The sequence below is a fragment of the Conger conger genome, chromosome 12 (assembly GCF_963514075.1).
Source record: "Conger conger chromosome 12, fConCon1.1, whole genome shotgun sequence".
Taxonomy (NCBI): Eukaryota; Metazoa; Chordata; class Actinopteri; order Anguilliformes; family Congridae; genus Conger; species Conger conger.
Genome location: NC_083771.1, coordinates 27,521,408 through 27,538,750, shown reverse-complemented (window position 1 = coordinate 27,538,750; position 17,343 = coordinate 27,521,408). Strand labels below are relative to the sequence as shown.

The following is a 17,343-nucleotide window of genomic DNA, read 5'->3' as shown; positions in this document are numbered from 1 at the left end:
GTGACAACCTTAGTCACCGGGACGGGGAGGTTTGTGTGGTACTGGTGTTCTTCGCATGAGGTGTTTTGTGCGTGGGGCACATTAGTTAGAATGTCAATTGTAATTCAGTTGGAGCCTTGGCACAACATCTAATTCTGTGTACTGGCCATTTCTACAGTGCCTAACATCCTTCTTCTCCTCATCATACTCCGGGCTCTATACCTACACTTAAGCTCACCCACATGTCTGGCTGTATACCTACCTTCAAACCCACTCCCCTGTCTCTGAGCCTTGCCTATGGCTGTTGTGTATTTAAAGATGTCATATTTAGCATCATTCTGTTTTCTTTAAAAAAAATTATATCTTTTTTTTATATATATAAATGATATAGTATTTTAAAAATACTGCAGGTGATTCATCATCTGCACAATTTCACATAATCAGTATAAGAGTAACATAGCTGTGGTGTGCATAGTATGCTCTCACTCTGCTGCTGTTCTACTGTTAAAAAGTGCATGTAATTCACTACTAGTCCACTAGGCGACACTATTGCACCATCCAATGAATATAATTGCCCCTGGTCAGCCCTGACAGCTCCATTCATCCTGGCTACGGGAGTTAAATTTGAAATACATTATACGATATTTCTCCTTACTTTTAGCTTTAGATGGGCTAGCCCCTGTTCATCTGAATGATCTCTTAATCTCTCACGAACGCTCTGCACACAGGCCAGGGGCCTCTTTGTTATTCTTAGAGTAGCTAAAAATACCATCGATCTAAGTGATAGAGCCTTTTCCTATTGTGTTCCTTTCCTGTGGAACAGTCTGTTTGCTCATGTTCAGGGTGCACTCTATATTTTTATCTGGACTTAAAGGCACAATAGGTAATATTTCTGTGTGAAAACATTGTAACTATTATAAATCTCTTACGATCATTGAAAAAGGCCGACTGACATGTTGACTCACCCTCTCTATTCCTCTCTTGACCATTAGAAGTCCAAAATTACCAATTGTACCTTTAATACTTGTTTAGTCAGTCCTATAGGGACAGCGAAAACCATAGTCCCTCTCAGTGCTGTCATTAGATCACACATGGTACCTGTTAAATTGAGCCAGCCATGGTATTGATCATTGACTTATTCTGCTGGCGTTTTCCCTTATTGCTCACAGGCTCCTCTTTCCCTCCTGTTCAACCAGCAGATATTGGGTTAGAACTGTAAACTCTGATATTGGGTTAACACTGTAAACTCTGTGATATTGGGTTAGTACTGTAAACTCTGATATTGGGTTAACACTGTAAACTCTTATATTGGGTCTTTGCACTGTAAACTCTCTGGGAAATTGTTTCGCGCACTATAAACACTATAGACATTTTGGTAGTGTAGAAAAGCTTCAGTGCTTTGCGTTCTGGGTGTGAGGGTTATCTGGGGCAACACAGAACTTGTCAGCCTGATCACACTTTTTATTCAGGAGAGTCACACTGAAGGTCATTCTCATTCAGTGGTTGTTGAAAATCCAGGTTCTGAAAATAAATGGCATCCCCAGTATTTTGTTCAATGACCTGGATTTGCTAATTAACAAAATTTCTGACCCCTGGACTCTCCTCTCATTCCACGTGTGAAAACTCTGGAACCTGACAGTCTTGTGTGCGACCACCAGGGGCTGCTGTCTAGTCAGGCTAGGTTCAGGCCCATGAGTTGGCACCAATACATAATTTTTCATACCAGATTCTATGGTATGATTAATAATACCTGTATGGACAACTAGCTGCGGAGTGAAATAGGATTTTATTACCAATTGAGTTTCACTCTCTGTGATATTGGGTTACCACGATAAACTCTGTGATATTGGGTTAGCAATATACACTCACCGAGCACTTTTACTTTATTACACCTACGTATTCATGCAATTATCTAATCAGCCAATTGTGCGGCAGCAGTGCAATGCATACAATCATGTAGATACGAGTCAAGAGTTTCAGTTAATGTTCACATCAACCATCAGAATGGGGAAAATGTGATATAAGTGACTTTGACTGTGGAATGATTGTTGGTGATGGAAAGGGTGGTTTGAGTATTTCAGAAACTGCTAATCTAAATACCTAATAAAGTGCCCGGTGAGTGTATATCCTCTGTGATACTCTTGCTTAGCATTGTAAACTCTGTGGCCAGTCATGACAGGACAGACAGAGCTTCTCAGAAGCTGGATAACATCTTCAGTGCAAAATCGGGTACATGAAAAGGAAAGTGAATTCCTGGTGCTTTAGTGTATGAAGACAGCAGCCAACAGACAGGCATATATCACAGTCTCGGCCTGTCCTGCACTGATAGACTCTGCCCTCAGGACCCAATACTGGCTCATTTTTTGGCTCTCTTTCTTTTAGAGTCGATGGATTGAGATTGTCATTACTAAATAAGGGCTCAACTTCAGAAGGGTGAACTTTGGACACGCACTTTGTGTGTGTGTGTGTGTGTCTGCTCGATACAGGTATTTCCTTTTACTTTTGCCCTGGATCTTGTCACCCGTGGTAGTGTTCAGGTTTCACACAAACAATGGCTCTTGTCTTTATGCAACAATGCGTGTGAGGCTGAGGTATTTCTGCTTTTTTAATGCTTTGAGTCTCCGTTGCATATTATGGTCTTGAATGGCTGGACTGAGTCCACCTATTAAGTCTTATTTCCTGAGTTCTTCAGGACTTTTAATGCAGGTCATTAGCGATTGCATGCTCTGTCTCACAAACATAATTCAGGCATTTGGCAATACTGTTCTGCTTAACTAACATCATTTACTAGTATTAATACAGGGATGGCATGTTCTACCCTACTGACATTCGGTGGATCTTCTGTGTTGCTGTTGGAACATGTTACAGAAAATAAACTCAGCCCTGATGTTTTCACTAGGTAATGTGATAGTCATCCACAAAAGTGCTATTTAGACAAGTTTTAGTAAGACAAATTGGTTCCATTCACCTGCCCTTGAAAAGCTATTGTTTGTTAATTTGTTTTTGTGTTGAGTGTAACTGTGAAGATACTGATCAATGTGCTGTTGTTTTCTCTTAAAACTTTATTTTAATGAATTCCTTCAAAATGAACAGAATTATTGTTCCCCACAGGCATTTTCTTGTTGAAACAGGAATCTTACTCATTTGTACTTCAGTTTGCCTCTGATGTCAAGTCAAGATAAGTGTGTGTGCTATATTCTAGTGAAATTATTGATATTATTGGTTTTATTTATCTGACATTTTATTCCAAAGTGACTTACAATTGATTTGACAAAGCAGGGGCCATTCCCACCAGGAGCAATGTGGGGTTAAGGGTATTGCTCAAGGACCCACAGCCATCTTATTGTGGTTACACTGTGGTCAAGCAATGTAGCCACTACATGTTACTGAGAACCTAACTGACTGCTTAAAACAGTCAGTTACAGTTGTTACATTGGGTTTCTTGAACTGGTTTCTTATTCTTTGGTGAAAACAGGAAAAAAGCATAATCCGCAGGTCTCTAGGGCTAGTGTTAGGGAGGTCTCATGTGGATGATCGAGTTTATAGGACACACTTTTTTTGGACAGCAGAAAAATGGTCTTTGAACGAATTGGATCTTAAATAGTAGCTTATGCAGAAAACCATGACTAAGCGGTTATTTGTAACATTTGTATGATTGTATCTCCACATAAAGTTTATACTAGACATACTTTGATTATCTGCTGCTTATGTTAAGCAATCTGAACAGTTTTGCTTGTTCCACAGAGAAACAAATAGCCAAGTATTATACTATACTCAACTCTGTCTCCATTTTTGAAATCAAATATATGGTCACCATGTCGAATTCATAATGAATTTTAGGTTTGATTGGTGTAAGAAATGTTGAAATGTAACCTTATTGGCAGACAAGATGGGGTAATTGTAAAGCATCTTCATATGAGTTCAAAAGGCAGTTAATTTGAGATTCATATATCACATGGTGTGTAAGATACAGACACCCAGAAACCCTTCAGACCAATGAAAGCAGGTTAAATCCAGGGATATTTTGGAGGTTGTGAATTGTTGTGAACTGTGCCTTACAGTTGGCCTGTAAAGAGACTGCAGAAATGATGAAGCCAGGTTCCCATGTTGTTAGAAAGTTGACAAAGTTTTATTCAATCTCCAAACATTGCCAACAAGAAAGACAGTGAACAGCAGTGGCAAAGTGTCACTCCAAACAGTCTCTTGCAGTTTGCAGAGAACTACGGCTCTAAATACCCTTTCTGAGTTCTTTGTCATCAAAGGTGGGAAGAAAAATGCGTATTCACTATCAGGGTGCACAATAAGGGCCGATCCGTTTCAGGACTCTGTGCCAACCTCTGCTCTTATTTAATTGGCTCAATCGTACACTGAGCTGATGTTTGTATACGCTTTCCGCAGAATGAACACCCCATGCTGACAGAGCCAGCACCGTACTGAAGAGGGCGATATTTACAACCATTTTGTTCTGCACTTCTGGAGAGGCTGTAGCCGTGTGTATTGATACCAAGGACAACCACCTCATTAGGTGGAAAAGGAGTACTTTGTGTGCTTTGAAGGACTTGCTTGAGGGCAGGCAAGTACCGCTTCTGAGCAGTTCTGGCCTTGTGCAACCTTTGTTTGGCAAAAGAGTTGTCTCTTCTGTCTGTCAGGAATAATCACCAAATGGATTAGTGTAAAATCCAGGAAAGAACAGCAAGCTAATGCTAACGCAGGTCTCTACCCGTTTTGAATCTTCCTCCTCTGGCAGTTCTATCATATTAAATATCCTTTCTTAAGAAGAAGAAATTGAGTTACTGCCATATTTCCAAAAACACAAAATAAAAAGTCTACCATTTACAAAAAATGATGATGTTATCCAAATGTTCATAGCCTACCAGCGGCATTGTTGAATTTGTAGCAATGCTGAACATACAAATAAATACTCTCAGCTTGCATTCACCTGTCACTGTACCCCTCTGATTTGAGTCATTTTGTGTGGAATGGCCTTGGAAGGGTATAGATGTATAGAGTAAACTACCCAGGGAAATGTACACAGGTCTGGCTGTCCTGTTAAAGGTCAACAGGCTTGACAAATGAATCATTTACATGTGTTTTTTTCTTGGTGTGGGTCATGGCATGTAGAAAATGGGTCCCAGAAATTGGACCTGAGTTTCTTTAAATGGCAGCTTGCTGAGGGGTTAGCGCAGGGGTGTCAAACTCCAGTCCTGGAGAGCCGCAGTGTCTGCTGGTTTTTGTGGTTTCCTTCCAATCAGCCGTCAATGAAGGCCTTGAGAACAAGGTGTGTGGATTCTTTAGCCAATCAATGAACCTTGAATGAACCACAGGTGCAGAGAACATCCCAAAAACCAGCAGACACTGCGGCTCTCCGGGACTGGACTTTCACACCTGTGGGTTAGCGGGTTCCTGCCTGCGACCTGCTCAGTGCAACAGTGAAATGGACATGAAATATAACTATGACACTGCATTTTAGGATTGATATGTTTTTACATAAAAAAAAAAAAGTTCAGCAGTGTTAGATCTGTCAGTGTGTTAGATGGTGTTGGATTGTTTTTGACAAATAGACTTTTAGACCAGCAATAATCAATTCCACTTCCTGCGGGCCGCAGTGTCTGCTGGTATTTGCTGCTACCGTGTGCTACAACACCTGATTTCACTCATTATTTTACCTGCTTGGTTCAGATAATAAGCTCGTTAGTGAAATCAGATACTGTAGCACACGGTTGAAGCGAATGCCTGCAGACACTGCGGCCTGCAGGACGTGGAGTTGAGTAGCGCTGTTTTACACTGTCAGCATGTTAAGACTTTGTTAGACTCTGTTGCCTAACAACAGTTTCTCCCAGCATGCAGCAGAAGCAGTAGAAACCTGCAAGGTAAGGCTTTCACTCCTCCGGCCAATCAATCGTTCCGCTCCTCTGCTCAGTCCATTAATGCAAAAAACGATGCTCTCACTCAGTTGCCATGGAAACATACTTCAAATTCCACATGACTGCTGTTCATTCAAACATTTAAACAACGGAAAGGACTAAAATAAAACGCTGTGAAGGTGTGCGGAAACTGTGTACAGTACACAGTAGTGGTTGTATGGCTCTGTTTGCTGTGTGCCGCTCCTGTCCTGATTGATTTTTTTAATGGATTAATGGGGAGTGTGGGGGTGGGGGGGGGGGGGGGGATCTCCAGGCCTAGACTCACTCCATTATAAATAAAAGGCCTGCTTACACTGATACTCCATCTCCTGCACTATATGATCTATAATACATTACCTTTTACAAAACGTAATGCTCAGTCTGATATGCAGGATGGATCTCTGTATGGTTACAGCAAGCCACACACACACACACACACACACACACTCACACACGCACAAGCACATGCACACAGAAACTATATTACAGACTACATTACAGGCCTTTCTCCTGTGGGTTTTAGGCAGGAGAAATTACCCAAATTTGACTTTTTAATGCCCTGGTGGTTATGAGCTTACAGGAGGCCCAATGTTACCGGAGTTCTCACTCCAAACCAAAACTCTATTTCACAGTCACATAGCTGCACTTCTTACACTGCGTAACTGTGCCATGCGTTTAGGCACGTGCTCTCCCTCGTTAACACTGCTGTTGAATCCGGCCTTCCGATTCCAGTGAACCTTGCCTGGTCCTTTCCCCATCCCTGCACCATTACATTACATTACGTTAATGGCATTTGGCAGATGCTCTTATCCAGAGCGACATACAGTTGATTCAACTAAGCAGGAGACAATCCTGCCCTGGAGCAATGCAGGGTTAAGGGCTTTGCTCAAGAGTCCAATGGCTGTGCAGATCTTACTGTGGGGGCTACACCGGGATTCGAACCACCTACCTTGCGGGTCATGTACCTTAACCACTACGCTACCGGCCGCCCAGAGAGAGTGACCTGGAGGCACTGGTGTAGGGTAACGTCTCACTAGGGGGAGCGGGGGGTGGTTCACCTCTCACAGCACGGGACTGTGATGCTGAGGGGCTGGGCCACCACCTCCACCCTACAGCTAACCTCCTCCACCTCTAGTCTGTCCCAAAGCTCCTCCTCTGCTTGCACCTCCTCCTCCTGCTCCTCCTCGGCGCGGCGCTCCTGGATGGCGGGCAGGCCGCTGCGGGGCCCCAGGCGTCGGCGCAGGGCGAGGAGGAGGGGCTGGGGCAGGGCGCAGATGTCGGCGTTGTTGCCCAGGTCCACCCAGGCCAGGCGGGGGCAGCGGCCGGGGTCCTTCAGGGCCTCGGTGAGGAGCCGCGCTCCGGCCCGGGTCAGGCGGTTGCCGTTGAGGGCGAGGGCGGCCAGCCTGGGGAGGGCTGCCAGGGCGGGCAGGAGAGCCCCCAGCTGCTCGTCCCGCAGGCCCGTGAAACTCAGGTCCAGCGCCGTCACGCCCGCGCTGTTACCATGGAGATAGTGCGCCAGGCGCTGGAGGTCCTGGCTGGACAGCGGGAGGCTGGACAGGTCCAGGGTGTCTCCTGGAGGCCTCTGCTGCAGCGCTGTCTTCACACTGCAGGAGACACACATCGCCAGATCAGCACACAGATGGGCACTGATGATAGGACAGGTATAGTTTTGGGACAGGTGTAGCAATGGGACAGGTGTAGTTTTGGGACAGTTGTTACATAGGGACACTTGTAGCGTTGGGACATGCGTGGTTTTGGGACAGGCATAGGGATAAGACAGATGTAGTGGTGGGAGAGGTGTAGCAATGGGACAGGTATAGTTTTGGGACAGGTATAGTGATGGGATAACTTTCACATTGGGACACTTGGATAGGTGAATAACTGGTGGTTGGGAATCCAGTACTTACATACATCTTTTCATGCGCTACATGACTCTATAATGCATACAGTTCACCCTCTACCCACAGGGGGACAACACTACTGAGGACATGTTCCTCTCAGCCCAAATAAATGGGTCTAAAGGAGACGCTAAAGGAAGACATAAAACAAGATTGTGCAGGTATTAAGAACCTTAATGTTTCCTAGAATTCCTTCATGGATAATTATTAGTTATAGTTATAGTCGTTCAGGGCGTGGGGCTAAATCAGCTCTCCTGCGGGAAAGCCTTTGATGAAGCCACACAGACAGACTGGTCTGTTCCTGTCTGTGGTGGAGATTTAGGGTCAGATTCCTCCAGTGCTGCCTCTCCACTCTCTGCCCAGGGCTGCTGACACACCACTTGATCCCCTGCCAACATCTGCACAGAGATTTATCATCCGCTTCAGACTGCACAGAGATTTATCATCCGCTTCAGACTGCACAGAGATTTATCACCCGCTTCAGACTGCACAGAGATTTATCACCCGCTTCAGACTGCACAGAGATTTATCATTCGCTTCAGACTGCACAGAGATTTATCATCCGCTTCAGACTGCACAGAGATTTATCATCCGCTTCAGACTGCACAGAGATTTATCATCCGCTTCAGACTGCACAGCAGAACAGCACAGCCTCAACACAGCAGGGTAACGGCCTGGCCGCTGGATCTGCCTGCTGGATCTCACACACACAGACACACGCACAGACACACACACACACACAGACACACGCACACACACGCACACACACAGACACACACACACACACACACATACCCTGTGGTATTAATATCGCCACTGTGCCACTGAGCACTATTCTGCTGCTAACTGCAAAATATAACACCGCTGAGGAAGAGGGAAGTGTGTGTGTGTGTGTGTGGGCGGGGGTTCTGTGTGTACTCCTGTGTGTGTGTGTGTGTGTGTGTGTGTGTGTGAGTGAGTGTGTGTATGTCTGTGTGTGTGTGTGTGAGTGTGTGTGTGTGAGCAAGTGTGTTTAAATGTGCGCATGTGTGTTTACATGAACATGCGCCTGTGCACGTGCATTTGTTTTTATGTGCGTGAGTTTGTCTGAGGTAGTGAATGAAATAATCTTGGGTCACTGTTCAAGTGTTTCTTGCCCTCTGCAGCTTGCAGTTTTAATGGGAACACACAGCATTACACACGGGTCCACATTCCACATTTAATCCTATCCACTTTGCCGCCTTGTGGTTGAGTTGATGACATCTCAAATTATTGTTGTGTTCCTATTTATATCACACAAAGAACTGTGACATAATGAAACCCCAAACTGTCAAAGCCAGATTGTTAAATGTCAGATGCTTATCAGCCACTTATTTGCAAAGCAGGGCAATAAAGCTCCAGCCTTCCCCACGCCAGGCTCACGGTTTACAACTCTCACCTCACCACAGACTCAGACAATTAAAGGCATATTCTAACAATCCTTGATACCATTTATCAAAAAAATTGTGTTCCAATATAAGAAGAAAAATATACAATCGAAAAGTTGCATGAATAAACTAAAAGTTTTTCTTAGCTCACTTTTATTTCATGTCCGGCCAACATATTTCTGGTTTGGTAGCAATATAAGTTTGTTTTGAAAATTATTAGATACAGCCATATACAGACTGACTAACATTTTTATTTCATACTCCATTCAGCCATTTTCAAGAAAACTATATTTTTGCCATGATTATACTGTAATTATACAAGTAACTGCCGTCTTGAACTAGTTGTTGTTGTTGTGTAAATGCATTGCTAGGTCATTTCAGTACCAAACAAATGTAAAACATGGTAAGATTCATGGTAAAATACTTAGAGATATTGACACATTTATAGAACTAGTACAAAATAGGTGGAAATTGCCCTCTCTACAAAAAGGGTTCATTTGGCTAAGGTATTTATGTGTGTGTGTGTGTGTGTGTGTGTGTGTGTGCTCAACTGTGTATGACACACGCTGTATGACCCCTCCCTGAGAGGGAGAGCCTGCCATTTCCGAGTTTTCACCACGTTCTGCCACAACGAGACGGAGCGTTTCGCACCCCCACAGACATGAAAAGAAATAAACTAAAATGTCCACCCTTCCCCCTCACAGGTTCCGGACAAAAAAGAAAAACTAAACCAAACCAAACTCCACTACAGCTTTTCAGCTTGCCAGTTCACCTTCAGTTGGCCTAATTTTAGTGTTTAAAGTAGGCTACCGTTTGTCTACAACTGAAACTAAGGAAAGGCTGCTATAGCCTGTTTTGTAGCTATAGCATACCCACACGTCCCAAGCACACATTGCATCTCAAATGCGTAACAGTGTTGTCTGTCCTTCTTGCAAGACCATTCACCTCAAGAACGTGTGGAAAGGACGTTCTTGTGTTTTTGGGAAGTTCTTGTGTTCTTGGGAACGCTCTTGTGTTCTTAGCATTGAGAAACAGAGAGAGAGAGCATAAACATGGAGCAGATAACTCATCTTCCTCTCTCCCCCTCGCTGAGAGAGGTCACTGACTGTGTCTGAGGAGCAGAGCAGCACCACCTCTGCCGCCGCTGTTGATGTGTCTTCAAACTGGAGCAAACTGGAGCAAACTGGCTGCAGACACACACCACATGGAATTTTGGTGCCTTTTGGACCAGAGTACGCTCCTCAGAAGAAGAGCAGTAGAAGGGGCAGCCTGTAATGTAGTGGTTAAGGTACATGACTGGGACCCGCAAGGTTGGTGGTTCAATCCCCGGTGTAGCCACAATAAGACCCACACAGCTGTTGGGCCCTTGAGCAAGGCCCTTAACCCCACATTACTCCAGGGTGGATAGTCCCCTGCTTAGTCTAAGCAACTATAAGTCACTTTGGATAAAAGCGTCAGCTAAATAACATGTAATGTAATAATAATGCTGATGGTCGGCCGGTCTGAATGCTGTTGGAAGCTGAAAAGTTGTTCAACATTTATTGCACCCTGTTATTATGTCGCATTCCACCAGAGTCCCGTTACCACCTAGTCCACCAGCCCGCTACACAGCTGACGTACGGTATACTGGTTTTATGGAGTAACTAGTTTGATGGAACCTTGCAGAAAATAAACTCTGTGGATGTTCGTGCCATATCAATTTTTCTAATGTAATTTTTTTTTCTTTTACCAGGGTGAACTACAGCACATACATAAAGCGCAACAACTTTCAGCAGAACTATCTGAATGGACAGATGCTACTCACAGTTTTGGGTGTACTGCCCCTTTAAGGCACCTAATCCACAGAGTTGGAGATGGAGGGGAGGAGGAAGTGAGATCGCATGAAGGTGAAGGAGGTCAGACACACAGACAGAATGCAGAAGCATGGACCCTAAACTGGTGTTGAAACCTGAAACTTTCACCTCAGCGTTAAGGATATGGAGCAGCTGAATATCTGCTGGGGCTAAAGAATCTGTGACTGTCCCACTGCTGCTGAGGTGTATGCCAGGGGGTTACTCCAGGTCAGCCACGCAGTGTGTGTGTGTGTGAGAGTTGGGGGGGGTTACTCTAAATCAGCTGTGGTTATTCTCAGACATGCAGCTGCTCCTGCATATTGTCCCTCAGATTAGTGAGGATTACAGCACTGAGGTGTCCACACACAAACAGAGTCCAGCAGAGCATTCCTCACCTTGCATTCCAGTGAGTGAATGCACAAACATGGGAGCACCACCGCTGGTCAACCCAGACTGCACCATCTACACCTAGGGTAGCCAACATTTTCTGTCTCACGCTAATCTTATATCTACAAAAAAAAATGGTGTGGCAGTCATTTTTAACGCACCTGTAGGATATGCTCCCAATAATTATTTGCAATATTATTTGTTGTTGTGCTGTCATGGGTCCATGTGAATGATCAGCATGCATCAAACACACATATAAATATTCTTCTAGTCATGAATCTGTTGGGAGTCATATGTACACTTACAGTTGAATTAACACCAGACATTTCACGATGCTGGTGTGCACCAATAGCTGATGAATAAATAAATTGGGTGTACTGATCTAGTGGGACCCCTGTTCCTGTTTGATGCTTTACGTTGGACACAGGCCTCTGAATGGTCTGTTTTAGTGGACAGGATGTTTTAAGGGCTTGTGAAACTCATGTTTCTCTGCGTTTCAGGCGGTGGGTCTGTGAGCAGAAGGCTCAGAGACACAGACAGACAGGTCCATGGACTCACCAGGCTTGAGGCTTCCTTTTGGGCATCCCCTGCCATGCCCCCTGCCCTGCCCCGCCCTGCCCAGCCTTGCCCTGCTGGAGCCATTTGGAGTGGGGGGTCAGGTGGTAGATCAGCTGCCTGCAGATCTTATTGGAGCTCTTGAGTTGCTCCGGGTCCTGTAACACACAAACGCCTTCATAATGCCATTATACCATTACCAACAGCATGCGACCCCTCTTCTTTGACACATACTGGTTGCACCTTGCATGCACACACATAACCTTTCAGAACCTTACACGTACGCTCACACAATCCCACAACATAACACACGCACACACAAACACACACATTACTAATCCCTGCTCAGATGGCACCAGCAGGGACAGGATTACTGTTCTGAACCTGATTCCAAAAGCACAAATCCATCCCTAGAGCCATATTTCACCATGTCAACCCTATCCACCCCCTATCCCCACCCACCTCACACAAACATACCAGAGAGCTACCTTACTCACAGAGGTTATCTGATTATCAGGAGCTACCAGCCCTTAGACATGTCTATTCTAGCTTTGCTCAAGTAGATTAAAGAGGATATATTAAGGGACAAAAAACTCCACCTTTTATTTTCAGTGTTTTCATGCATGCAGAGTTTCAGGGAAATGGATAAGCGCAAGGACTTGTGGCTAAGTGCTTGTTGTGGTGAGATGTGGAAGGGGCAGGAGAGCGAGGTGAGACCTCCAGTCAGTTAAAATGTTGCAGGAGAAGCATTAAAAAGATGACACCAAGACCAGAGAGACTAGTCTCAGGCCATCAGTATTTATTCATAGAGAGGCTTTGAAAATATCCACACACAATGACTTGCAGGACCTTTCAATTATTCCTTCTTGCAATTTATTAAAAGACAGGGCCACAAAAAAATTGTAGCACGCAATAATCCTTTTTTTTTTACTTTTAAATTTGACCCAATGCCTTCTTTGGGGCCTTCTGCTAAGTGAGAGTGTAGCCTTGCTTTAAGACGTGTGGTACGTGCTGCCCTGGTTTTTGCTCGGAGTGGCCGGGTGAAGGCGACGCAGAGCATTCTGCTCAGTTACCTCAGGAATGGAGCCGTGCAGATGAGCGTGCTGGCTGGGTTTCACACGGCAGAGAGCGCCAGCTGCTCTCAGAGCACCGTGGGTCTGAGTGGCCAAACGCTGACCCACTTAAGATCATTATTTAAAAATAACTGTCTGTGACAGCAGATGGAAACCTAGCTATAAGAGCCCCCCCCCCCCCCCCCACCTCTCGCTCAGCACCTCCCCCCGAGCAGCAAAAACAGGTGCATGGCTCCACCGCCACCAGACCTGTCCATGTGAGTCTCCAGCGTTCTCTGGCCGTGGTGAACGCGCAGAGGAAAGTATCTGAAACATCTCCACGGCTCAGCGACTGAAAGAGACACACACCCACCCCAGCCCCAGCCCCAACAGCACACCTCATCCCAGCACCTCAGGTCCTCATTTTATTTGTTTTTAGTGAGCTGAATAAGCCTGTGAACTGGGATTCACAGCATACACTCTACAGTTCAGAAGGCAAATCCTGAGACTTTTACCCAAACATATACTACAAGAGAGTCAGGTCCCATAGTATCACAGAGAGCCAGTGACTTTTCCACACCCTACATAGTTACATAGTTCTACAGGACAATAAGGGACTATTTCACACCCTGAACATCACACAGTACTATAGGGGCGTGATGGACTATTTCAATCCCTACAGGCCATACACAGTACTATAGGAGAGTCAGTGACTATTTTCCACCCTCCAGGCCCCACACAGTTCTACAGGAGAGACAATGACTATTTCAACCCCTACAGGCCACACACAGTACTACAGGAGAGCTAGTGCTGATACAAGGAGAGGTGTATAACACAGTAACAGGTAACCTGTGGGCCCTTACAAGAAATAACTATTGCAGCAGTAACATTGACTGATTCAGACTCACTGTACTCTTGGAGGGACAAGCTCAATGATGCAATTTTGAGTTGGGGAGCCCCCAATGTTTGATTTGGTTTTTCCCATTTTGGTAGTGAGATGTTTGTTCACATTCTCCGGGCCTAAGGGCGCAGCTCTCTCCCCGGGGAAGCAGAATGACTCCAGCGCAGACGAGGGACTCACCAGTCTGGGACACTGAAGATCCCGGGCCAGGGAGAGCAGGAGCTGGTGGGAAATGGGGTCCACCAGGTTGAGGGAGGTGCCATTCCTGTGCAGGACATCGTTCAGGGAGGTGCCCTCCAGACCCAGGTCCTGTGGGGGTGAGAGAGGAGGGGAGTCAGGTCAGGCCAAAACACAGATTTCACCCAGCCTGCTGCAAATGATGGTAGCTACACAGTACTGTCGTCACGGCACTACCAGAGTGTTATGCATGACAAAATGGCATACATGGCAATGCATGGGAAATGTCCATAATGGCAAAGTCACATATCATGCGATATGAAAAGTTGCCAAGTTGCCAAGAAATCCACATTTTGAGTTCCAGGCCCATCACTGCAGACCGTTAGAGAGAAGCCATGTATCAGCACCCAGCCTGCTGTCTCTTGCATACCATGGTGATGTTGCTTTCAGCACAAACAAGAACCCTCTCCTTAAGTCAACAACACACGCATTATGATGTTTTTGTCAATAAGCACATTGATATTGTCATCTGTTTAGACAACATTAGCCACATTACCTCATGTGTCTTTATTCGTGTTCATGCAACCAATCCATGTCGCATTGGTCTACCGAGGAGGCAAATGGACAGATTTGTAAAAGTCTTGCAAAGACTTGTGAGTAAGTGCTTGTTGTGGTGAGAGAGTGTGGTGAGATCACCTGTTAGTTAAAATGTTGCAGGAGATGAAGCATTTTAAAAAATCACACCAAGACCAGAGAGACTGGTCTCAGGCTATCAGAATTTATTCATAGAGAGGCTTTGAAAATATTCACACACAATGACTGGCAAGGAACTTTCAATGATTCCTGCTTGCAGTTTATTATAAGATAGGGTCACACATTTTTTTTTAGAACATATTCAAAGGAGTTTCAAAAGCACAACCATAAACCTACCATTTAATCATTAAGGTGCTTTTGGCTGCAATTGTAAAACGCTAACCCTAACAGAAGTTGCTGGCAATTTAGGCTCAACTTTGTGACCCTGGAACCCTTGAAGAATACATCAACTTAAACTAGCATACCACAGTTGGCAGCTAGAATACCCTGAGTTCAACAACACAATATCTAATACAATACAACAATATCTATTTATAACTATATAGAAGTGCCATTATAATCTATGGCATATACAAGGCTAATCATGGTGGTGAGGTAGGGAGGGAAAGGTGCAGCCTGAAGAGTTGAGTCTTGAGTCTGCGTTTGAAAGTGGTCAGAGACTCTGCCGTCCTGACATCCACCTGTCATAAGCTCCTGCGCCTGTGATGTTACATAAGCTCTATGGTGCGTCACCTCGTTAGACAGAGGACATCAGGGCTAAAGGTGACCAGCAGATTTAGCCTGCTGACTACCACGTAATAAAATCAATGGGGAAAGTCATGAAAATGATATTGATTGATTTGTAAGGCTGTTTTACCTAAGCCTGCCCGCATTGCAATTTAGCCATATGTTGGTCATTTTTACAGTTAATTAACATTGCTCAAAGTCAATTATGAACTATTTAAATGAATATCATGCAAAGTCTTTGCAGTGAGCTCCAATAGGCAATGCATGCAAGAAGACCTGAAAACATTTCTGAACAAGAAGGGTCCTGCAAGTATGAATGGGAAGAGGAATCATAAAATAATATGAGCTCAGATTTCTGCCAGAGGCGTCAAAAAGTACTGACTGACAGGACGCCAAACCTTTTGCACAATGCCACACTTACAGTTTTATTTATTTAATTCATATAAATACATAAAAAGTATTTTTTGCATTAAATTGTAAAATATGTCATGTTTATGCAGTAGAGGTTGTTTAACTTCTTTTCAACTTGATCAACAAAACAATTCCGTTTCTATCAATTTGTCTGATCTTCTACTTTCTTGACATAATCAAACGTGCAATAGGCCGTTTACTGGGGGACACGTACGTAACCATTTTACTTCGCTTCCATTTTCTACAGAACCTCACGACTGACATTTTCAAACGTTCATAAATTGCACAAACCCTATTTCATTCGATTGTGCCAACAGCCAGCATGACTCCCTTTTATCTTCTTCAGTAATACATGTTAAATTCCTTCCAGACACCTCCAAACTTGTTTGACTGACGGTAAATTGCCATGATCTGCATGACGTATTTTACAACACCGAGGCAACTCACACTTGTTTTACTACCTTTCTGAGTAATTTGAGCACGTCGCGCGCCCGTTCCACCTCATGTTCGCGCAGAAGCTTTTGTATTTCGCGGACCCAAGTCACCCTCTGGACGTACGGGTTGGGGCGGCTCTTCCGCAGAATCTCCGGCAGCTTGTCGGAATTGAGTATCAAGGAAGTAAAGACAAAATCTCCACCAACACAACCTCCGCTGCCGGCGGCTTCCCCGCAGCTCTCCACGCACTTGCGTCTCCTCTTTGAAATTATAATTTCATTGTCCAGGCTGCCCCGCCTGCTGAGTCTAGACCCCATCGTTTCACTCGTCAAATGTACTCAGCGGCAAAGTTTAATGTCGAATATGCTATGCTGCACACAGATTTTGTCTCAAAACATAATAGTGACCATTTGCAAAATTAACATGAACTTGATAATAACACTTTGATCGTTTTAAATTCTCCTGTTTTTTCACATCACCTAGTTGCCTTTTTTTAAAGTCATACTTGTACTCGTACGAGATCAAACGAAAAATAAATAATCACTCCCAGTTAATTTATACTGCACTCGGGACTAGGGGCCACCGCTGTGAATTTCTCCGCTATTCTCGGTTGTTGCAGAAGAGAGGTTGTAGCGGCGACTGCCTCCCGGGCGGCTGTCCTGTATTCATCCGACTCTGAACAGTTCACCGCCGTGAGGCTCGTTCGGTCTCTGACCAATCAGAGCCTGCGGGAACCACGTGCGCCGTAAATAACAGGAATCCCTGGCTGCGGGTCCATATTATATACTCTAAGGCAACTCCATGTGCCAAGGGTGGTGGACTAGTGTAGGGATTTTAAACCTTTCTGATCCAGAGACCCCTCAATGGTTAGCATCCACTTGGATAAGGCGGAATGCTCACCACACATCAGCTGAGGAGGTGAAGGACATAAAGATTTCAGCCAAATAAACGGAGGGATGATGAGCAGGCAGGTTGAGAGAGCCACAGTCAGTGGTTTAACCCCATTTGTTTAACCACTTCAATATTGCCCCTTTTCTTGACACAAGCTTGCAAACGACATACCCATAATAAAATGGTTACTATTCCT

General features: G+C 44.7%; 1 protein-coding gene across 1 annotated transcript; it reads right to left on the bottom strand.

The window, feature by feature from the left end:
• Positions 1–5,674: 5,674 nt before the first annotated feature.
• LOC133105483 (leucine-rich repeat-containing protein 75B-like) lies at positions 5,675–16,881 on the bottom strand. The gene is made up of 4 exons (XM_061215619.1): positions 16,283–16,881; positions 14,094–14,222; positions 11,964–12,118; positions 5,675–7,486 (listed from the first exon to the last, which is right to left on the bottom strand). Exons 1-4 carry the CDS (start codon positions 16,571–16,573, stop codon positions 6,937–6,939), a joined length of 1,125 nt encoding a protein of 374 aa, XP_061071603.1. The 5' UTR covers positions 16,574–16,881; the 3' UTR covers positions 5,675–6,936.
• Between the last annotated feature and the right edge of the window lie 462 nt (positions 16,882–17,343).

What these genes read in the sequence shown, in the direction of transcription:
- LOC133105483 (XM_061215619.1), bottom strand. Translation starts at nt 16,573, where the DNA reads ATGGGGTCTAGACTCAGCAGGCGGGGCAGCCTGGACAATGAAATTATA. An exon ending in TGCTCAAATTACTCAGAAAG is followed by an intron (nt 14,223 to 16,282) that starts GTAGTAAAACAA and finishes TCACCCCCACAG; the next exon opens with GACCTGGGTCTGGAGGGCAC. An exon ending in ATCTTCAGTGTCCCAGACTG is followed by an intron (nt 12,119 to 14,093) that starts GTGAGTCCCTCG and finishes TGTGTGTTACAG; the next exon opens with GACCCGGAGCAACTCAAGAG.